This window comes from Fusarium venenatum (genome assembly GCF_020744135.1).
Source record: "Fusarium venenatum strain MPI-CAGE-CH-0201 chromosome Unknown EDB82scaffold_4, whole genome shotgun sequence".
Lineage (NCBI taxonomy): Eukaryota > Fungi > Ascomycota > Sordariomycetes > Hypocreales > Nectriaceae > Fusarium > Fusarium venenatum.
In genome coordinates, this window is record NW_027072132.1 from 7,439,369 (window position 1) to 7,460,585 (window position 21,217).

Sequence of the window (21,217 nt, forward strand, 5' to 3'; positions counted from 1 at the left end):
ATGAAAGCAAGATGTTGTTGAAGTATACAAGACTCAACAGTCTCCAGCTAGGGATCTGATTTTGGCGGATTAGCACCCGCCCTGAAGGTTCTCGTGTAGTTTGGTGGTGCCTTGAAGGGTGGAATTTCTTGGATTTTAGGTGCCGTCGGTTTTTTCTTGGCTTCTGGAGGTTTTTTGGGCTGCTTTTTAGGCTGTTTTTTAGGCTTGGGTTGGGGTGGAGGCATCCATGTTAGCGGCGCAGGAGGGGGGATGTAGTCACGTCGCCGACGCTACCTAAGTTAGTCTTAAAAACACTTGATATAGGGGGTTAAGCATACCGGGTTGTGCCATTCAATATTGGCACAGGTTGGTATGATAATCCAGCACGCAAAGCCGATAGCGAGTAGAACACCAATGACAAGGAAAAATATGCCCAACGCTGTCCATTTCTTAGTCTTCGTCTTGGCTTGACCCCATATTGACGGTGGTTTTTGGGGATCTTTGAGATGTTTCTTGACGAGGTAGGAGACGACGGTTGTTGCGTTCAGGGGTATTGTTGCGTTGAGACGCGGACAGTCGAAGAAAGGAGGCATTTCATTGAGCTGGAGCTGATGTCGATATCGATCAGAACGTAGGAGAAAGTGGTAGTGAGAGAATGGGAACCTCAATTGAGAAGCGTTGTTTGAGGATGAATGATGGTTTGTAGAGGGGAGAGAACGAAGAACACAACTGGGAGGTGGGAATGGACTGTTTTAAACATGTCAAAACTATATCTCGTACTGGATCAAGAGTGTCGAATTGTTGAGTGAGTACATGTTCACGCGGGGTTGATGCTTTGTTGAGTCTGCTACTTGGGCTTGTAGCTACAGATGTGGTATAACCACGTCACTCTGGTGGCTTTTTAGGAACCCGTCAAGGTCAATGTGGAACTCAATGAGATATACAAAGAATTGTCTATACATAGGGTAATGTTACCAGTTACCATGGGCATTAGCTGTCACTTGCCACGACACCATGACTCTCCCGGTTGACAGGAACTCTACTTGGTGTTGATTGGAAATGGCGACTGTATACTTTCGACTTCTTGCCACCCAATCATTGATTCAATAACTTGTCGGGTTCTGTTCCTCGAGTTGACTTTTAGAGTCCGTTCGTCGACGTTTCCAAGGTCCAGCCGGACAATACCTACATAGGGTTTATTTTCGCTTACCCAATCACAACCCCCCCAGCTACAACAGTCTTCAGATTGTTCATCTTCCGTAGTATAGTGGTCAGTATGCAAGCTTGTCACGCTTGAGACCCGGGTTCAATTCCCGGCGGGAGAGATCCAGCCACCTGCGACACGTAGGTTTTCTTTTTTTGCGTTTTCAGCCCGTTGTCCCCTCGGTCAATTGATATTAGTCAGTCAATTCGCCAATTGACTTTGGATCTCTCAGCGACAATACTTCCATTGAACTCAATCGCAAACGCCTAATCCTAAATTTCCCCGGCATGGAAACATTTAGATTGTTCAACTTCATGCACATGTTATCGCCTTCCATGACACGTAATTGGCACATTGATACTTTCAGTAATGGCAAAAATTTAAAACATTCTGAACTGAGTATGGGCGAATGCAGATAACAGATTTATCTCGCGTCATGGTGATGATAGAATCGACCTCCTCTTGCAAAAAAGAACGAACGATTTGATAATTCTCATTATAGGATACAAAAAGCAATCGACAACGGCAGGATTCGAACCTACGCGTGCGAACACAATGCCTATGATGTCTCGTAAGAGATAGCAGGGCATCGCCTTAACCACTCGGCCACGTTGTCTTGGTGGTTGTTAAGCTTTTGGCACTGACTAGCTATATACATTTAACCTAGCTGGATTGAACAGTATCTCGGAGAATCAGCAGCACAAGCTCAGATTACTGCAACTCAACTGGGACGTTGTGTTGTAATTGAACTGTTCTCTTGTACAAAAACGCATTTCAATTAAGTTTTATTGCAACAGCTATCTCATCTCATAGGCACGAAATATCTCACAAGGTCATAAAACAAAACCATCGCTCCTTTGTCCCGTTCAAGTTCACCACCGCGATATCATGCCTCGGGCTTCTTGGCATAAGTTACACAACTATAAATCGTTAGCTATAACCCACCTCAGCGGTCAAATCACTCACATCGGCCAATAAGCATGAATCTTGGGATCATTCCAATCACTCCTCAACGCAACCAAGAACGATTCCACCTCCTCACGACTCCATCCAAGGCCTCTAGTAAAAGGCGCCATGGTCAACGCTTCCAATGCCGAACTGGCATTCGCGTTATTCCACTGTCCAAGTTCTTTGTACTTCTTGTCTCGGGGCCAGCCGTTCGTAGGCCACTTGTAGCGTGTCTCTACTACATCAACGAAGCCAACTTCTTGCAAAAGGTTCTTGAAGTTAGTTGTTCTTTCGAATGAACGGTTAAACTTCCCAGCAGCTTCGTCGAGGAGGAGACACCATTTGTACATTGTCGAGTCTGGTTTGAGGGTTCCATCATCACTACCCATTATGACATCGACGTCTTGAAGTTCGACGTAGCCTCCTGGAGTAAGGTTTCTAAGTCTGTCAGTATAGATCTGTTGAACAGGGCTGATAAGCTTACGCGTAGATTTTGGTGAGGTATGACTTCCAGTTTTGAACACTAAAGTTCATGAATCTACTGTGGATAAAGTCAAATGTCTCACTATAAGTCCACTCTTCGTCAATATCGTCAAGCTCGAATTGGACATTTGAAGGCACACTATGACCTGTTAGCTTCAAACCTAGATATCCTCGATGGAACATACAAGCTTGGCTGAACGGGCGACAAGTCAACGCCAAGAACCTGCAGTCGTTAGCAATTATTCTCAAAGGAAGTGGTGTTGTCTTACCTTGGCATCTGGATGCTCGTCGCCAAAGTCGGTAGCCCATATGCCTGTACCGGTTCCAACATCAAGAACTCGCTTGACTTTCGAGTCGGGACGGCATGGAGGGCTTAGACCAAGCTTGTTGTCGAGTGTTAGAAGCATCAAATTGTGTTGGAGATCTAGACACATTAGTTCTGGGTGTAGGTCTACCGGATGTATTGCTTACCCAATCGTTGAAGTTCCTCAGAATCATTGGGCAAATTATATTCTAAGATGCTGTTAGTCTTCTAAGGCCGTTCAAGTCTCAACTGGAAGCGGTTTCAACATACTTCCTTCTTTGTATTTATGATAGGTTCTTCCATTCTCTCGTCGAAAGTCAAATATGGAGTCTCTCAGACTATCAGTGGAAGAACTGTTGTCCTATACGACCATTAACAGCGTGTTTTTGGTGGGGAATGTCAGTGCCAGGTGTTTCCTACTTCAACGATGGGTTGTTCGGCTCCCAACTGCTGCCAAGAATATCAGTAACATTCCCATGAAAATTCATGACTAAATCTTACATGGTTGTCGGGCTCGATATGAACATCCGCATCAATAGTCGTCATTTTTGCAGCGTATGATGATTCCAATAGTTGGTGTTGAGAAAACTACGGTGAAATTGTCTGTTTGCATTGTTCGTTTAAATGCCTCACGTATGATTTGAGCTACATTGTTTCCTCTTCTCTCTTCTCGCCTGTTGACATACCACCAACATGCATAAGTAGACGTGGCAAGCGTCAATAAATGCAACCTCGGATTGGCCATCTGTCAAAGTTCTTGGCAGGGGGGTAACTTCGGATATACCGGGAAGAGTGCTTTATGTGGACTTATCTCGTATTTGATCCTTGTCAAGCAGGCGGAATCTGCTTCAAAATAAGGGCATATTCCAGTCGCTGATATACACATAATCTACGTTCAGAAACTACAATGATTCAGTCTATGTGGTGATTAGTGACTGAGCCTTGGTATCAACTACATTGGTGTCTTCTACAAACATAACCCAATCTAGTCTCACTATACGCGCTCATTGGGGGGAGGAGCACTTTATCATGTACACACATACAGATAGGCAACGCATTAAATAAATAAAATAATCTACTATCAGTTCTTGATATCTATTTACCCCAAGTAATCAACCCTGGTTCTCAATTTTGGTCCTCGGCATACCTCTCCCTGTACAACGGTTGAAGATCTGCACCAATCAGAGATCGGTGGTAAAGATAATAAGTATCTCTTTCAAGCTGAGCTTTGATGAAGCGGTAAAGACTTGTGATGACGTTCTCGGCGAGCGCTCTAGGGAACTCAGATGAGCCCATAGTACGCTCGATAGCCCGTCTCGCGTTGCCATACTCCCTTTCTAAGTCATCCGTCTTATCATCCAACTCTGCCCATATCTGTAGAGCATGTTCTCGATCTGTTACCCGTGGGAATATAATCGGCGGACACTCGTGGCCTTCAGGCATAATTCGAACGACACTTGAAGACTCGTGGCGCCTATGTCCCCCATGGTCTCGTCTATGCTGCGTTGGGTAACGAAGTACAACAGTAGGGATTTGGGAAGCAGAATCCCTAGGTCTCACGGTAGTAGTAGGGTTACGTCCTCCCTGTCCTAGGTACACAGACGGTGCAACAGTAGCTGGCGTGAATGCTCTGTGGGAGGGAGCCCGGCCGCTGGGACAGTAGGTCGGCTTTGTGAGTGGCGCGACGACGCTTGTCGGCGCCCACCAGGTACCCTGCTGGAAGGACGATCTTGGTTAGACATTTGTCTCATGGATCGCGAACCGCCTGTGACCGAAGATTCAGCTGGACCACCACCTATGGCCGTGCTGGGATAGTTAGGAGAGCTGGAACTTCGATAAGATGGAGGGTGGCCATCGTCGATGATCCAGCTTGGAGAGATACGGGAGAACGCTGTAGATGGCCCAGAGCTGGGAGATCGGTTTGGAGGAGAACCATCATCGATGATCCTGCTGGGGGAGATACGAGAGGGTGGTGTAGATGGTCCAGAGCTTGATCCATCAGATACAATGGTGGTCCCTGAAAGGTCTGAGACATCCAAACGGAGTGCCCGACTTGGACGACGAGAACGAGGCATTGTTGAAGTTTGAGTATTGTGATATATAAAAAATGTTCAAGCGGGTTAATTTTGCAAAGAAGGTAAGAAGCTTTGTGTTGTCTTGGGTTTCTAGGTGTTGGTTTGAAGGTATTTGTGCAGAAGTGAAGAATCAGGGGTGAGGAGTGCCCTTTTATACTTTTGTTTTCTGTTGCACTTATGTGTCACTGCTATCAACATCACTTCTTTTCTCACAAGACTGAGTGGCCATAATTTTCCGATGAGACTGTTGTTCACGGAATGTAACATATCGCACAACTAATCGTCTACTTTGTGGCTCCAATCACAACAATGTAGATGCAGTGACTCGCAGCACTGACCTAACGTCTGTGTAGCATGAGTCTTAATTTTAAACGGTTGCAATCAAAGCTCAGGGCTATAAGATATCATATCATGTCAAGAGGTTTTCGACATTACGTGCTTTTAAGTGACATGCAAACCCAGCTAGAGGGCCTTTTGAGACCATGCATGACACATATTTCGCCAATGATAACATATATATGTTACCTTGACAGCGTTGAATAAAGTGAATATCTCTCTTAATTACTTAGATCATATACAAATGAGGGCGCCAATCACGACTGTTATCCTTACTCAGAGTCTCCTAGTCTCATGAGTCGCTCCCTCTCGTCCAGAACGAATCTCCACGCACGCTTAACACATGCAAATTGGAGTTCCAGTTTCAAAATGTCATGCTTGATATTTGCATACTCTGCAAGTGCAGCTTGAAATTCCTCCTCAGAAACACTAAAAGACCTCAATACTCGCCTAACTTCAAATAGTTCCCTCTCCAGCCTCTCCTTTTTGATATCAGTGATGCGGTTCTCATACCTGTATTGCTGATGCGTCGTAGGCTTGACAAAAGTAAAGGATAAGCATTGAAAGTCATATATTTCGACTCTGTACTGGTTGTGAGATAGGTTACGAGGTTCGTTGGCAGCTTGATCTGGAGGGGGTGCATTGGCCCAACCTAGAGTGGGTGAGTCGGGCTGGGAATCAGTTGCGGTATCAGCTGCAGAGTCAGCGCTGGACTCATGGGATTCGACGGGGTCCTGAACTTTGTCGCTTTGTTCGGTCATGGTGGATGATGTTAGTAATATAGTTGCTCGGATGTACTCTGAATTTTATCACAGGTGGTAGATCTCGAGGTGCTGTGCTGGGTAATTTTGCAGAAGCAGGTGGATAAGGCCGTGTTTTATATACCTTCTAACTTGCTCTGTTGGTGCCATCCGAAAAGGCAATAAATCACAGGTTATGTCGACGCATTTCATCGGAATTGTGACGGAGATTCAGATTGGGTGTAAATGCGGAACCAGATCTTGGATCTGATACCATACATACAGCGATTGCTTTTGCGATTAAGACTTTCATCTCTAGAATGTAAGCAGCAAGTTGTTCAATTACAGGTGACCACGTTTCGACGTAATAAGCAGGCCATTTAACAGCAGCGTTGATGTTTTAGAAGCACGCGTTGACGCGACCTGTCTCACAACCGAATTTTAGCAAAGTCTCGAGGCAACTAATAGAGTGCATGACCCAAATCGTACTTGTCAAAATTTGGATGCGGATTCATCAACTGCAGTCGTTATTCTCTTCATGAATCACGCTGTCTTGACTCACAGATGCCAAGACCATGCTAATTTTCGTGCCTAGACTATCGCAAAGCCATCTTTTCAGCCTCAGCGGAAACGATCATCAAACTTACCAGAATCGTCTTCGGCAAAGTAGGTTGTTTGTATTGCGAGATCAGTTTCCGCCCTTCCTACAAGTCGCCTCTGCATCTCACAGCTCTCATTGCGTCTACATATTGTTGATACAGACGACGTTTCGTTAGACCAAAACATGTTCATTGAGAATCCTGCGGTATGCGCGCCCATCAAATTAATGACTTCGCAAGTAGTCAGAATAAGCGTCTGCTCTAGGTTGTTTTCGGGAGCCATATCTCAGCCCATTTTCTTACACTATTGGCTTCATGCCCGTGCGACAGTGAGCTAACAGCAATAAAGTCAAATTTATCCCGGCTAGTCTCCGACTATCGCCTTGTGGTATTCAGCTTGACATCTCAATTCAGACATGTGGAAATGAGTGTGAAGTGTGAAGTAAAAGACGGCAATAAATACAACTGCGTCGTCCAGGTCATGTGTGAGGGCGATTCTGGTTCGGTCACATCCTTTTAGCCATTTGTTCGTTCTGTATTTACCCACTACAGTCAGTGTTCAGGATGGCTACACGCTCCTTATTTATTCTGTCTGCACTTGCTGGCCTCACTACAGCTGGGCCATGCAAGCCTGGAAGCTCGTCATCGGTTTTCCCGGACGATGTCGCCACCATCAATACCTTGACCGGAACAATCTCACTCTCAACTACAAAGGCCTCGGCACCTACCGTGGCTACCACTGATGAGACTTTGCTTGGCTCAGACACGACTGCACTCATCTCTTACTCCATGGATGTAACTTCAACCACGTCACTGGCTACCGAGTTTTCTTCAGATACTACTACTGACACAACGGAGACCACCGGCGCAGATCCTACTGCTGATCCTACCACCGACACAACTCTGACAACGCTATGGACATCTCTAGCCTCGACAGAAACCACTACTGAGCCAGCAACGACGACATCAGAAGCTTCGGTACCAGAGCTCACGTGCCCCGATGCGAGAGGCATGTGCTTTGGTACCATTGAGATCAAATGCAACTACGCGGCCTTCGGAGACTTCAGACAGCTTGAAGGTGTTTCGACGCTTCGCCGGTGCGTTGTAGCGTGCCAGGAGGATTCGGCTTGCAATTTCTTTGTCCTCCAGCCAGATGGGATATGTAACCTATCAGTGGATGCACAGGTTTTGGCTCGAGCAGTATCTGCGGATTACATAACTGGTTTTAAAGACACATGTGGTCAAGGAAGCACTTGATATTTGTGATAAGGGGGAATTTTACAGATTTTCTGACCCGTGTTTCTTTTTAGAAAGGGTCCATTCTGCCAGAGTGGAGGGTTTTGAGTCATGATCGTAACACAGATATATGATGATGGATATCTAATTATTTGTCTAACATAATTATCACAAAATCCAACTCATCAGCCCGACAGCAATGTCTTTGAAGAGAGAATTTCTGTACTATAGGGTAATGGTGAACTGTAGAGCGTCAAGGGTGTCATCCTCTTCGCATTCTTTGTTACAAACATCTTAGCAGAAGAGGAAATCCGACGGGTTGATCTCTTGGCTGCCCAAGATCCTTCAGGCAGCAAGCGCGTAGGGTTGGTCTCATCATCAACCATGGGATGATTATTGTCCACGCGTCAATCAAAAACAAAAGCTGATCTATTTCCCTCAAAAGCCACAGGTTAACCTTGGTACCTGAATCTTGTTCTCTCGTTGTTTTTTTACGACAAGACGCCTCGTACCTCTACCCTGTATTCCAGGCACTACTACGAGATAATCCCGGAAACATCACTCCCCGTCTTAAGTAGGCAGAAGAGACAACTACAAGCAATTACTGTCACATTACCTGTCAATGATGCATCTTTGACTGAAACAATGGACCAGTAGTTCGAGGCTAAGGAACGGTGGAAATTAAGACCTGAAATTTTATGACATATCAGCAGAGCTGGGGAATTCGTATTGCTTTTTTTTACGTCGGAAATATATATCTCACACCTGATCGCTCACATTATGCCCGAAACCCGGTGTTCTTCCCATCCTGTCGGATACCATTACCGGCCGATATCGCATCCATACGCGCTGGCCTGAGACCGGAGAGAAGCTACCAAATCCAGCTCTCATCACCCGCAAGTGATGTGTATCAAGTAAAAAGGAAAAAGCAATTCCTTCTTACACATACCGAAGCGATGTGACTTGAGGAGATCAATACGTCACACTGCCTTTCGGTCACGTCCCGTGATCAGACACCGGTCAACGAATAGCTTACCAGAGATTGCCTGGCGTCTGCCCACCGCCATTCAATTCTGGGGTCTCGTGTTAAAGTGCAGGCATATCATGACATTTGCTAGTGATGCTACAGTAACATTATACTCGGTCAGGGTGGGATAAACTTGGGAGTAATGGCGCCGTTAGTTACGGCCCAGCGATACAGCGTTTATTGTCGTGAGTCGTTGTTGTCTCTTGTTACGAGTTAATTAGCGCTCTCAAGCCTCAACCAACGCCATGGCGCGCGCTAAAGTGAACTGAGGCCTCAGCATTGACCCCCTTGGTTTGAGTTGAGGGAAGTTACCCGCGGCTTGCCCCTTTGAGCGACGTGTCATAACACAGTTTGATTAGACGGTGACCTTGTTTCACCATCCCCACATTGTCATCTCTTGTTCTCGCCTCCTTTGTGTTGGAGCCGAGTTGTGGGGACTGTTGGTTCGTTTATGACGGTGTCAAAAAAAAGTAACAATGGTTAACCCAGTGGAACGGTCGAACGGTAGAGCATTTCATTCATGCCCTGATCCTTGGATGTCAGCAGATTTACTCCTGTTAACAGTAGTTTATCGTCGCACAAAGAGTGATTGTGGAGAGAGAAAAGAATACAACGCTGGCATGCCGTTTGAACCGTCTGAATTGCCAGGTTCAAGGTAGTTGTCGGATGTGTTAGCCTCGAATGCTCTAGCGCCCGTTACAATCCTGGCGTTAAGTTGAGGCTTGGAAATTTAACGAGGCCTTCTAGAAGAAATCCAGCTAAGCTTCATTCATACATTTCGCGTGGGGGGAAGGGATGAGAGAGTAGTAGTGCCGTTACAGTACATATGGTATAGGCTTACTCGTCATTATTGATCGGTTAATTAAGATCGCCATACCGCACGTTCGGGACTTGTTGGTTTCACAAGCGACACATACACACACATGGACAGAACCATACGCTCGGGCTCACCGAGCGTTGAGTCTAGAATGGACGCACACAGACACGCACATACACGTGAGGCGGTACTTGAAGAGTCATCTACCGAGGAAACTATGGGTAAACACGAGTCTGTGATGGTGATCTACCATGCAGCGCACAGACTGACCGCTATATGCATGCATCATGTACAATGAATGATCTTCTTTTAACGTGAAACTAAAACTTGAATTGCTGTACATAAAAAAAAAAAAATATTGGGTATTCTTCAATGAGAAAAGAGGCAACAAACACCTAGCTAGCTCAGGCACCCAAGACATGTCGGTGAAACAAAGAAGAACAAACGTAAAGTAAACATAATCTCATCCCATCCCTCCGATAAAAAAGATTTTCCTTTTTCCTTTCTTTTTTTTTTCTTGGTTTGTCGTCATCGATCATCACTTAGGATTCCAATCCTGGTAATTCGTTGAATCTGCACTCGTGACACTCCCTGTCACCGAGTTACTGTTCAGAGACTCCATCTTGGCCATATGCTTCCTCTTCTCAAACTCATCCAGGAGCGCATGGACTGTACCCAGTGGGAATTCGTGAACAACCGCCCTTGTAGACGCCGGGCAAACATTGGATGGGTAATCTTTAAACTCCTCCATAGCGAGGTTCATGCGTAGTAATTGGTTCCACGAGACAATGGCATCGCCAATCAGAAATGTTGGTACGCGCGCCATGGCCATCTCTTCCAGGATCCAGCGACGTTGGAAAAAGTCACGACCCAGAAAGTCTGCACACCCAAGACCACCAGCTGCTTGAGGGTCGAAGAGATCAATAATGGGAATCGCCCACTCATGTTGAGGAGAATAATTCTCTGGGTGGAGTTCTTTATCGCCAGGCTCTTGCCACGTCGCGGGCATGGCGTTGTCAAATGCTTGGATCAGCTGCACGCCCGCATCGGTCTGGGGGACCTTCAAGCCAACCCATCCAACCACCATCTGTGCACGCTGGTACACGTGGTACATGATGACTCTACTCTTTGCATTCTCCCTCGAATCCATAGGGTTAACACAAATACAGTCAATCCAGACCCTCAATTTAGGACGATCTTGGGCTTCCCTCCCTCCGAAATGTCTGAGCAGACTCCTCAACCAAGACGGCGATCGCCTCTCCCTGTCTTTACCCAGGTTCTCTTGGCTCGACTTGTTGACTGCAGGGTAAAAGACGGCGCGTACGTGCTTGAGGGCGAGGGAGATGTTGACCGGTACGGGGATTGCCACACGATTGAGGTTGATCCTCTCTTGGTTTGTGGGGTCGCCTAGCAGCGAGGATATGGCGATGAATTCGACATCGCGGCTAAGAGGCAGTGTGACAAGGCGACAGACGACCTGATCGTTAATGCTATTCGCTGGCTCGATTTCCAGGAAGCGCACTTCGTCACGCGACGAATTTAGCTTGGAATATTGTATTCTCGGCCGATTGTTGTCCGTTGCCATATTGCTTATTTCGTAGGTATGTCTTATCGGGATCGAGTGACAGCCCGATTTTGTCTCGCCTCGCCTCGCCTCGTATTACTTGTCGTTTGTAACTTTCGGTTCGTGTACGTATATGTAGACTCGGTAGTAGGGAATAGGTACTTTGCCAGTGCGAGAAAAGAGAAAAGTGCACCAAGACCCAAGTGGAATTTTGCAGCAGTAGTGGTACAGTTATTAAACTAGGTGAAATCACCCTTTTTGCTGGCATTCTCTTGTTTTTTTCCCTGACCTTCTTTTCTTCTTTACCTCCATATTGGTCCCCTGGTCCCTGTTAAGCTCCTCCACTTTGTTCTTGGGTAGCGTGGAGCTAAAAGGGATTGAGTCCCCAGTCTTTTGCAAGACCGGAAGCGAACGTTGTTTACAGCCCGCATGGGTTTTGCATGGATCAGGTTTTGGTACCCGAAAAAAAAGCGAAAAGAGAGCTAAATTAGGCTCGTTTCTCTTTCTTTGCACCCGTTTGCGGGTTTCTGATGGGAGGAAAAAGGTTTCGTGGAATGAATCGCCTCAACTAAACTAGACTGATGGACCTCATGGAATTCTAGCCTTTCCCCTGAGATAACTAGGCAGTAAACTAATTATGATACCTAGTCTCGTTACTAGGAGGACTGCTCGCTGACCCCTACGGGGCTGGCCCATCCAAAGTCAACCAATTAGCTTGTCTTGGGCGACATTCTCTCGTCACTCAACCTCACCGTGCTTGCATGCCCAATACCCTTTGATTCTCGGGCCGTCTTGCGGGAGGCCATCTCTGAGGCCACGGGATGGTGCAATACTACGGGATAGTGTCTGTGATCTAACATGAGTGAAATATGCTGCTTCTTACAGCTATTCACACCGAGTTGTGATTGTGATAGTAGTCAATTATCCTATCACTGTACCTGACTCCACGATAATGTTCCAGTTTACCTTGTGTCGAACATGAATTATTGGGTACAGACTAGCTTCGTTCTCCCCTCTATATCCGCCCTCGGACGTCATTTGTCTCAACCCATGAAGCGACGATGTCCTTGTCAACCGAGCTTTTAGTCAAAAGTCTGGTCTTGTGTTCTCTATCACCGCTCATCCGGCTCGTGAGAGGACGTGCAAAAAAGCAAAGAGGACTAAATAGCCTCACGAACGTGAAATCCCCCTTGCTGGAGAGAAACCTGGTCGTTCCAGTACCGTGGCTATGGTATCCGTAAGTCGCTCTCTCCGATTTCCGAAATCCTATAAGCTTGTCATGTTCCCTCGTGAAGTTCTGCATTCTCACCATTCTATCAGTGCAACCCTCTTGACCAACAACAATCTTCTTTGTTTACGAACCAACACACTCCACAACTTGACGACATCATCATGGTTCCCTCAATCATCACACCGCCGCCTAGTTGCGCTGGCGGCCCCATCAGCCCATCCAGCATCTGCTCAGACCACGTTGATATTCCTGATCAGGTTGATGGCCGATGGATCAGGTTGCCCGAAGCTCTTTTTTCATCCATCATGGCTGTTGAGCCGGATGTCAACCCCATGTACAAAACATCAAAAGCTTTGTCAGATGCTTGGCTAAAGGAGTAAGATAACCGTGCATTGGTACGAAATGACAGCTGACAGAATGTCGTACAGTGCGCTACGGATGAATGACAAGACAGCTAGCATCTGGAACCGACTCGATATCGCTTACATGAGCGCCATCTGCGCCCCCAACGCCGATCTGGAAACGCTTAAGCTTATGAATGATTGGAATGGATGGGTTTTCGCATTCGATGACCGTAAGTTTTGATGCACACATTGTGAACGTGAACCAACAAACACGCCCCCATAAACTCGGCTTTAGCCACCATCGGGCCGCGCCGCCCATGCATGCATGCATAAAAAGTGGTGACGGAATATCCGCTAACAGAGCAACAACCAACAGCTTTCGACGAAGGGTCCTTCGCCAACAATCCCATCAAAGCAGCCGAAGAAGTGATTTACACTCTCGCTACACTCGACAACATCCACCCCGTCGTATCGCCCGACCAGAACCCCCTGCGCCATACCCTGCAATCATGCTGGAACCGTTTCAGACAGCGAGCGAGTCCCGCCCTACAGTACCGATGGAAGAAGCATCTCACAATGTACTGCATTGGTGTTCTACAGCAAGTTGGCGTGCAGAACAAAGCGTCAAGACTGAGCGTTGAGGAATACATGGATATGAGAGCCGGATGCGTCGGTGCGTATCCCTGCATCGGGCTTATGGAGTAAGTTCATTTCCTCCTTTCTTTCCTATCGTGATTCTTTTCACGAATGCTTCGAGACCGCAAACGTCTAGAAACATTCTGCTTCGGGTAAGCCATTCCGGCAACGCCAGGGCCAAGCATGGTTGACACATTTTTGTGGTCTTAGCGGCAGTTTACTTGACTGTTGCGACTTGAGCTTATTGGCTGCAATCCGAGAATGTTTCACACTTAATTGCAAGGACATGTCAACTGACTCAGTAATTACAGGTTCGCTGAAGGAATTGACTTGCCGCAAGACGTCATGGATCATCCATCTCTTGAAGCTATCTCACGAATCACATGCGATTTGGTTACTCTGTAGGCCACATTCCACGATATTGTCTAATTTAGACTTTGGCTAACATCCGGCAGACAAAACGACTTGTGCTCCTACCGCAAAGATCTTATCCAAGGCGAGGATAGCAACATCATGTTTATCCTTAGAGACCAGGGTATGACGGACCAGGAAGCCGCCGACGAAATCGGTGAGATGTTGTATGATTGTTACAGACGATGGCACACGGCAATGGCAAACCTTCCGTTTTGGGGAGAAGGCGTTGATCGAGACGTGATCAAGTTTGTCAACGGATGCAGAAACATTGCTCTTGGAAACCTTCATTGGAGGTATGTATTACTCAGCCACATTTAGTTTACAGTTTACTAACAGCCGCAGTTTGTACACATTCAGGTATCTGGGTGACGAAGGTCCTCAGGTCAAGAAGACCCGAATGATGAAGCTTCCTTGAACAGTGGCTTTTTCTTGTATCGATTGCTTTTACTGGTGTCTTTGGTTGGGTTTGGTAACGGGGTAAACTCTCGGGTGAGAAGACAGGAACAAATGACCATCATTATGGTAGAATGGAACGTGCAAACGTGTATTGGTTTCATGGGTCGGCGAATATTGGAATTGCATTGTTTAATGGAGATTTATAGTGTGTTTATCAATTTCATCAATGATATGACTGAGTTATTAAACCATGACATGTGTATTAAATCGTGAGGTCAGATCTTAGCTGTGATATTTCAAACAATGATGTCAGTCAATTCGGGGATCAAGACAATAGATAGTTTCATTTTCATGTGCTCCTACGTCTTTTCACGTAATGTTTCTTATAAAAAAAAAGATAGCATTGTCTCTTTGGTGAAAAGAGAAAAAAAGATGTTACGACGTGGGCCTGATTCGAACAGACGCCTCCGAAGAGAATAGATTTCTAGTCTATCGCGTTAGACCACTCCGCCACCACGCCTTACGTAATCTGTGATTGTTGAAAGTTACTCTCGTGTTACGGTCTATACGTGAAGAATCTACACTTGACGAGTCTCGAGGTCTGGGGTCAGTTAGACGGAAATGGGAGAACAAAGAGACTTGGTGACATTGCAGGCAACCGGGTAGATGTTGAGGTCATTGATCGGACAAGATTGTTGCTTCAAAAGTAACAGGTATTCTTTTTTTTAATCAACAGAAACGTTCCATGTTCATTTGTTAATCCAATCTATTTGTGATAGCGTTTGATGACAAACAATAATAATGATGGTCTGGCGGCTAGTGATCGTTTGTAATGACGTCGTCATATATCCTATCACTATACAGTTGCTTTGCACACGCACTCACGTCCTTCATTCGTTGTCTTCACTATTTGATGGTGATTTGGTTCAACAACCTACAGAAATAATGACCTGTGGTGTTCTCCGAATATGGCTAGACCAACACAAGCTTGTACCGCGGCATTCAAATCACCATGTGATGCCCATCATCAGATCATCCACCAACCCAAAAACAGACCAACTACTCACAAAAAGGCATCTCATCAAGAAAAAACGGCCAACTAACGTCCAAAAGGCCCGAAAAACGTCCATCACGCCGCAGCCGAGACTTCAATAGACTGCACAAGAAGGACCGATGAGATCGACCAGACTAAACCCGGGAGAGTGTCAAATATGCGGGGGATTGGGGAACTTACCCCAGAAAAGAGAAGGAGGATAAATTCCATGTCTGGGGTTGACGTCTCTATTGGTTAGACACGAACGCCTGCTCTCGGCGTAATTTATACCATAGCGCCAATGAGGGCGGAAACTCCTGTTTTGTCAAGTCGTCATTGTTGGTTGGGTCATGATATATAGCCAGTAGGTATCCGTCTTGGTGATTGACCAGACATATCGCTCATCACAGATCAACATCACTGCTATCACCAACATGCTTACTCAAGTCCTTTATGGCTTGGTAGCCAGTGCCCTTTGGCAAGGCCAAGTCGTTGCATCACCAAGCAAGGACAATTCACTGGAGCGCTTCATTGACAAACAAGCTGATATTTCTATCAAGGGTGTCCTTGCTAATATTGGCGCTGATGGAAAAAGGGCACAGGGTGCAGCGCCTGGTGCTGTTGTGGCAAGTCCATCGAAAGAAGATCCTGATTGTAAGCCAGCATCCTACCTTGTCCTTGTCCGCATGCTAATGATGGTCTCAGATTGGTACACTTGGACTCGTGACTCTGCTTTAACGTACAAAGTGCTCGTTGAGAGATTCATCCACGGCGACAAATCTCTCCAACGAAAGATAGATGAATATGTCTCCGCACAAGCGAAACTGCAAGGGACCACAAATCCATCGGGCAGCCCAGAGTCGGGCGGTCTCGGCGAGCCAAAGTTCCATGTGAATCTCACTGCTTTCACTGGATCTTGGGGTCGGCCTCAGCGCGACGGCCCTCCGCTTCGGGCTACCGCCTTGACTCTGTATGCAGAATGGCTCATTTCCCACGGCGAAAGATCCAAGGCTTTGAACAAAGTCTGGCCAGTCATCGAGAAGGACCTTGCGTATACTACCAAGTTCTGGAATCGCACTGGCTATGATCTATGGGAGGAGGTTAATGGATCTTCTTTCTTTACACTTTCGGCTTCGCATCGTGCTCTTGTCGAAGGTGCCGCTCTGGCTAAGAAACTTGGCAAATCTTGTCCTGACTGTGTCACCAACGCTCCTCGCGTTCTGTGCTTCCTTCAGACTTTCTGGACTGGTGGCTACGTTGACTCCAACATTAACGTCAAGGATGGTCGCAAGGGTCTCGATGTCAACTCCATCCTCTCGTCCATTCATACATTCGATCCCAACTCCAAGTGCACCGACTCGACGTTCCAGCCTTGTTCACCCAGAGCTCTTGCGAACCACAAGGCGGTCGTCGATTCTTTCAGGTCAATCTATGGTGTCAACAAGAATAGAGGTCAAGGCAAGGCCGCGGCTGTTGGTCGATATAGCGAGGACGTGTACTATGATGGCAACCCTTGGTACCTGGCCACTCTTGCTGCTGCAGAACAACTCTACGCTGCGGTCTACCAGTGGGATAAGCTTGGCGCTGTTACTGTTGACGATGTATCTTTGTCTTTCTTCAAGGATATCGTTCCCAAGGTCTCCAAAGGCACTTATGCCAAGAAGACCAAGACATACAAGGAGATCATCAAAGCAGCCAAGACTTACGCCGACGGCTTTGTCGCTGTCGTGCAGACATACACTCCCAAGGACGGCTCACTAGCTGAGCAATTTGACAAGTCAACTGGAGCCCCCAAGTCCGCTGTTCACCTCACCTGGTCCTACGCCGCCTTTGTCGCCACAACTGAACGTCGCGACGGCATCATCTCTCCCTCCTGGGGCGAAAGCAGCGCCAACAAGGTCCCCGCCGTGTGTCAAGCTGCCCCAGCATGTGACACAACCATCACCTTCAGTGTCAAGAACGTGCAAGTTTCATCCGACCAAAAGGTTTACGTGGTTGGCTCAGTGACTGAGCTTTCTAACTGGTCACCTGATGATGGCATTGCGCTTACGCCATCTAGTTCCGGAGTGTGGAGCGTCAAGGTTAAGATTCCTTCTGATACAAGCTTTGAGTACAAGTATATCAAGAAGACTAGCAGTGGGGATGTTACGTGGTTGAGTGATCCCAACAACCGGGCTATTACGGGTAGCAAGTGTGGAAGTACAAGTACTCTTGATGATGAGTGGAGGTAGTGGATGACAGATTTATCAAGCTATGTAGTTTTGTGAATATATAATTATCCAAATTATCAGGGTTCGGTAAGAATATAATTCAGTTCAGCAGTCTGTACAAGCAAGCCATGATTCACGCTTCCTTCGTTTGGAAGATAAGGGTTCCTCGCCACCGTCAAGATAATTTTCTCGTGCTAATATCACGTAATCCATCTGCATTAAACCCTTGCCGGGAAGGTTTCTTCAACCCAGCAACCCCAGAGTAACTCGGAGATAGGGAAGTCTATTTGCCTTATCCTCCGTGACGAATTCCCTGAACCCAATTATGGAACCAAACCGATGAGTCGTTGCTTTGACACGTATGCTTTCTGAAAAATCTGATAACTGGATGTTGATGAACTCTAAGACCTCAAGTGAAAAGCGAAGTCGCCAACAAAACCGGATAGCGGGCAACCCTGGTTGGGTCACAGGCTGATTTGGTAACCGCTGAGCTTGCTGGAGGTCGGTCCAGGTATACAGACTGGACAGCTGGAAAACATACGAGCTTCGCGTAAATTTTAGGTCTGGCGCTGGATTCATGCAGTTGAACGAAGGTGAACTACAAGTTCAGACACATTGTTCAGCCCTAGTCGGCCTTGTAGGCCAGAGTGGCTTGATGTCATTTTGCCATTTTTAAAGCTTAAAAAGAAAAAGAAGATCAAAGATATCCATTATCACACGTAGAGATAAGCTCAGCCTGTATTCAAGATCACCTATCACGAACATCCTCAATCTTGAACCAAAGTTTGTCTCTTTCTCCACCCGAAAGTCTCGCAGACATTACCATGACTTAGACTTTTCCAATATTAATGTATAAAAAGATCATGACACCAATCCTAGAATATCCCCCTCCCGTCTCTTTACCTACCAATCAAATTTTTTACCACCATCACCACGACCACCCAAATGCCTCGCGACCTCATCGTGATCCCAAATGGCAAGAATAGCCAGGTGGCTGTACTCGCTGCATGTGGAGTAGCCCTTGCCGTCCTACTGTTTGGATGCGGCATCTGGAGGGCCATCAGAAACCGTAAGTAATACATTGTTCAACAAAAATTGTAGTATTGCATATCAGGGGAGTACCTCAGTTCTGCAATCCATGTTCATGTCCTGTATATTAATATTTCTCAAGACAAGAAAGGAAAATGAGTAGGCTTCCGATCCTCGGGCGCCTACTCCTTCCTCCGACGCAGTCCATGGTCTCAACAGTTTTCGTTTAGATGATAAACGAAGACGCGGCTCGCCGGACACTTGGTGCTCACCGATCCTTGACTGCTTCGCCAACTGTGCCGAAGGCTGTGCTGAGTGCTTTACCGAATGCTGCACCGGCTGTTGCACCGACTTCTCCACGAGTCTTTGTGCTATCTACTGCACCGAATGCTGCAACGGTTGCTGTAATGACTGCTGCACTGGCTGCAACTGCAGTGTCTGAACCCTGCCGCCTAAACATCGACTGCAGACTATGAAATGCACACGACCGGACAAGGTCTCGACTGTTTTTCTGCTTTTGAATGATTGGGGGACTGAGAGGGCTGGGAGGGCTGGGGGAGCTGGAAGCTTGCGCTCGTGTCGCAACTGGAGCAGCTGAAATGTGGTTTTATGCATTCTGTATGGAGTTTTGTGTGGTTTTTTTGTCATTTGATTTACTGCACACTGGGAGTAATACAGGCAGAGAATCGGATAATTAATCTTCCCAATACAACTTCCTCTTATTACCTTCTGACATGCATTTACTTTATGTCTGTTTTTTTTTTTTTTTGAGACCGCTATGGTACCAGTGTCGCTACATATGGCTGTTGAAACATAGACCGTATCCCAGCCAGTCTGATCACTGTAAAACCCCTGCCAGACTGGAACTGATCAGCCAACGTTAGCATGTGCTCGACCCTTAAGCCCGTTGTTTTTTACTGTACGTAAAATTTATAAATCTGACCGACTTAACCCATGACGATCAATCGATGACGAAATTAAGCTGATCAAAGTAAGCATGTGCTTCTAGACCCTTTAGAACAATGATATGAGCGCGAATTAACAGAAATTCTAAAAACAGAAAGAGGCCATGCCAGAAACGCAAGGGAGGCGTCTTGCTTCCGCCTGAAGCCAGAGAAAGGGCAGCCATTACGACTTGTCATCCACAAGCCCCAAACATCTACCATCTTGACATTTCCGTTTTCTACTATCATAATATCCATGGCACAATCGACAGACCCAGACACAAGTCAACATGCGAAGAATGACTCTCAGAAAGTGACAGTATGGGCTGCCATACTTTGCGTTGTCATCATCGTTATCGTCGCCGCTATATGTATCGTCCACAGGAATATACGAGGACAGGCGATCCGTCGGTCGATAGAAGCACAGCTTCCAAGATACCGCGTGAGTTCAGGCTTGGGGAAGGATATTGTGGAAAGCATGCCCATCGTGAAGTTCAATTCCAGGCTACATTCCCAGCAAATATACTCACCAGAACATGTGTTTTTACCGCCATCGGATTGCTTGACAGAGACGAAACCTCGAAAACATGGAGCTCAGTTGTTACCTCTACGAAAGTATTTCACTATCCAGAATATATGTCGCGAATCACCCAAGAGTGATGATGCCAGGACACGACCGGACGATCCCACGATAGCGTGTTCAATATGTACCGAGGATTTTGTCGAAGGCGTAAAACTTAGGATGTTGCCTTGTGGACACTTGTATCATCCTCAGTGTATAGACCAATGGTTGACAGATCGATCTCGCACTTGTCCTTTATGGTGAGTTTATTGTCCACTATAGCGCGATTGAGACTGACATGTTTGAAGTCGTGTCAATCTTGCGACTTCGGCGTTGAAGAAACCATAACCAGCATTTATTGGGAGAGTTTAGACAAAACTTCTACCTCACGACAAGATTATGAGCTACGATAGTTTACTTCCTGGGTGAATGGGGGTTATTTTGTGCATTTTTCTGCAACTTTGGCGAGGAGTTCGATTGATGTTCGATTCATTTCTGGTGTATTCTATGTTTCCTCAATTGGTACAGGCCAAAACTGCATGTTGTGCAGCTACATACACCAGACAATGCCACGCCTGTATTTTTACAATATGTGCCAACAAACACTAACCGATTAGACACTTCATCGCAACCCGTTTCCCTAATGAACTGGCGGTAAACAATTGACAAGAAAGACAGGAGGCCGCCGAAATGTGGAATGCTGTCTCACATGGCCATAAACTGAATTGGTGATGAAGTCGAATGCTGATCGACAGGGATCTCCGCACAAAAGACCCTACATTTAGTGCTCTATGGTACCACCACAGTCCCTAAGCTTAGTGATAAGCTGGCAGCGATACTTGGCCGTTACAATCAGTGCGCTACAAAAGGACAGAAGATCAGGTCTGGAACAGCATCGCCGCAGGTTCCAATTTCGCGCTTTGATGGTCACGTCGAATGGGATAAATGCCTCACGCAAATACGGTGAATGTTGGATTGCAAATTGATCGTCATGGTGGTGTTCTTGGTCAAAATGTCACAGAATGATGATGTGTGTTGTCTTTTCATCCCTGCTTCATTTCTCAATTGCTCACCTGTTCATTGGATAACTAGACAGCACAATATTG

At 46.5% G+C, this 21,217-nt stretch overlaps 10 protein-coding genes and 3 non-coding genes across 13 annotated transcripts; 6 read left to right on the top strand and 7 right to left on the bottom strand.

The window, feature by feature from the left end:
• Positions 1–41: 41 nt before the first annotated feature.
• Positions 42–572, bottom strand: EDB82DRAFT_542313 (uncharacterized protein; the record flags this gene model as incomplete). The annotated part of the gene is made up of 2 exons (XM_025725821.2): positions 42–269; positions 318–572. The coding sequence occupies 2 exons, from the start codon at positions 570–572 to the stop codon at positions 48–50; spliced, it is 477 nt and encodes a 158-aa protein (XP_025594382.2). The 3' UTR covers positions 42–47.
• Positions 573–1,232: 660 nt separating this feature from the next.
• Positions 1,233–1,304, top strand: EDB82DRAFT_t269. The gene has a single exon. It is a non-coding gene; the product is annotated as a tRNA-Asp (tRNA).
• Positions 1,305–1,700: 396 nt separating this feature from the next.
• On the bottom strand, positions 1,701–1,799 carry EDB82DRAFT_t282. Its single transcript has one exon. It is a non-coding gene; the product is annotated as a tRNA-Ser (tRNA).
• Positions 1,800–1,849: 50 nt separating this feature from the next.
• On the bottom strand, positions 1,850–3,605 carry EDB82DRAFT_518335 (S-adenosyl-L-methionine-dependent methyltransferase). The gene is made up of 9 exons (XM_065609035.1): positions 3,420–3,605; positions 3,339–3,368; positions 3,189–3,279; positions 3,086–3,127; positions 2,884–3,038; positions 2,800–2,837; positions 2,616–2,753; positions 2,150–2,569; positions 1,850–2,103 (listed from the first exon to the last, which is right to left on the bottom strand). Exons 1-9 carry the CDS (start codon positions 3,462–3,464, stop codon positions 2,070–2,072), a joined length of 993 nt encoding a protein of 330 aa, XP_065463616.1. The 5' UTR covers positions 3,465–3,605; the 3' UTR covers positions 1,850–2,069.
• A 438-nt stretch (positions 3,606–4,043) lies between these two features.
• EDB82DRAFT_531011 (uncharacterized protein) lies at positions 4,044–4,993 on the bottom strand (the record flags this gene model as incomplete). Its single annotated transcript, XM_065609229.1, has 2 exons — positions 4,044–4,634; positions 4,691–4,993. 2 exons carry the CDS (start codon positions 4,991–4,993, stop codon positions 4,044–4,046), a joined length of 894 nt encoding a protein of 297 aa, XP_065463617.1.
• Positions 4,994–5,601: 608 nt separating this feature from the next.
• EDB82DRAFT_481610 (uncharacterized protein) lies at positions 5,602–6,090 on the bottom strand (the record flags this gene model as incomplete). Its single annotated transcript, XM_025725825.1, has 1 exon — positions 5,602–6,090. The coding sequence occupies one exon, from the start codon at positions 6,088–6,090 to the stop codon at positions 5,602–5,604; it is 489 nt and encodes a 162-aa protein (XP_025594385.1).
• A 1,142-nt stretch (positions 6,091–7,232) lies between these two features.
• EDB82DRAFT_531013 (uncharacterized protein) lies at positions 7,233–7,925 on the top strand (the record flags this gene model as incomplete). Its single annotated transcript, XM_025725826.1, has 1 exon — positions 7,233–7,925. One exon carries the CDS (start codon positions 7,233–7,235, stop codon positions 7,923–7,925), a length of 693 nt encoding a protein of 230 aa, XP_025594386.1.
• A 2,269-nt stretch (positions 7,926–10,194) lies between these two features.
• EDB82DRAFT_356416 (uncharacterized protein) lies at positions 10,195–11,403 on the bottom strand. The gene has a single exon (XM_025725827.2). The coding sequence runs from the start codon at positions 11,331–11,333 to the stop codon at positions 10,287–10,289; it is 1,047 nt and encodes a 348-aa protein (XP_025594387.1). The 5' UTR covers positions 11,334–11,403; the 3' UTR covers positions 10,195–10,286.
• An 837-nt stretch (positions 11,404–12,240) lies between these two features.
• Positions 12,241–14,573, top strand: EDB82DRAFT_542316 (isoprenoid synthase domain-containing protein). Its single transcript, XM_065609347.1, has 6 exons — positions 12,241–12,919; positions 12,972–13,117; positions 13,264–13,588; positions 13,835–13,924; positions 13,979–14,230; positions 14,280–14,573. The coding sequence occupies exons 1-6, from the start codon at positions 12,705–12,707 to the stop codon at positions 14,350–14,352; spliced, it is 1,101 nt and encodes a 366-aa protein (XP_065463618.1). The 5' UTR covers positions 12,241–12,704; the 3' UTR covers positions 14,353–14,573.
• A 198-nt stretch (positions 14,574–14,771) lies between these two features.
• On the bottom strand, positions 14,772–14,853 carry EDB82DRAFT_t281. Its single transcript has one exon. It is a non-coding gene; the product is annotated as a tRNA-Ser (tRNA).
• A 947-nt stretch (positions 14,854–15,800) lies between these two features.
• On the top strand, positions 15,801–17,597 carry EDB82DRAFT_548860 (Six-hairpin glycosidase-like protein; the record flags this gene model as incomplete). Its single annotated transcript, XM_025725829.1, has 2 exons — positions 15,801–16,020; positions 16,072–17,597. The coding sequence occupies 2 exons, from the start codon at positions 15,801–15,803 to the stop codon at positions 17,595–17,597; spliced, it is 1,746 nt and encodes a 581-aa protein (XP_025594389.1).
• A 686-nt stretch (positions 17,598–18,283) lies between these two features.
• On the top strand, positions 18,284–19,081 carry EDB82DRAFT_580783 (uncharacterized protein; the record flags this gene model as incomplete). Its single annotated transcript, XM_025725830.2, has 2 exons — positions 18,284–18,645; positions 18,849–19,081. Exons 1-2 carry the CDS (start codon positions 18,522–18,524, stop codon positions 19,079–19,081), a joined length of 357 nt encoding a protein of 118 aa, XP_025594390.1. The 5' UTR covers positions 18,284–18,521.
• A 311-nt stretch (positions 19,082–19,392) lies between these two features.
• Positions 19,393–20,740, top strand: EDB82DRAFT_518345 (uncharacterized protein). Its single transcript, XM_065609036.1, has 3 exons — positions 19,393–19,524; positions 19,615–20,371; positions 20,420–20,740. The coding sequence occupies exons 2-3, from the start codon at positions 19,806–19,808 to the stop codon at positions 20,457–20,459; spliced, it is 606 nt and encodes a 201-aa protein (XP_065463619.1). The 5' UTR covers positions 19,393–19,524; positions 19,615–19,805; the 3' UTR covers positions 20,460–20,740.
• Positions 20,741–21,217: the final 477 nt, after the last annotated feature.

Coding starts and splice junctions, on each gene's coding strand:
- EDB82DRAFT_518335 (XM_065609035.1), bottom strand. CDS start 3,464: ATGACGACTATTGATGCGGATGTTCATATCGAGCCCGACAACCAT. Junction 2,754..2,799: donor TCGCCCGTTCAGCCAAGCTT/GTATGTTCCATC, acceptor AACAGGTCATAG/TGTGCCTTCAAATGTCCAAT. Junction 2,104..2,149: donor ATTCATGCTTATTGGCCGAT/GTGAGTGATTTG, acceptor AACGATTTATAG/TTGTGTAACTTATGCCAAGA.
- EDB82DRAFT_356416 (XM_025725827.2), bottom strand. CDS start 11,333: ATGGCAACGGACAACAATCGGCCGAGAATACAATATTCCAAGCTAAAT.
- EDB82DRAFT_542316 (XM_065609347.1), top strand. CDS start 12,705: ATGGTTCCCTCAATCATCACACCGCCGCCTAGTTGCGCTGGCGGCCCC. Junction 13,589..13,834: donor CCCTGCATCGGGCTTATGGA/GTAAGTTCATTT, acceptor CAGTAATTACAG/GTTCGCTGAAGGAATTGACT. Junction 13,925..13,978: donor ACATGCGATTTGGTTACTCT/GTAGGCCACATT, acceptor AACATCCGGCAG/ACAAAACGACTTGTGCTCCT.
- EDB82DRAFT_518345 (XM_065609036.1), top strand. CDS start 19,806: ATGGCACAATCGACAGACCCAGACACAAGTCAACATGCGAAGAATGAC. Junction 20,372..20,419: donor TCTCGCACTTGTCCTTTATG/GTGAGTTTATTG, acceptor ACATGTTTGAAG/TCGTGTCAATCTTGCGACTT.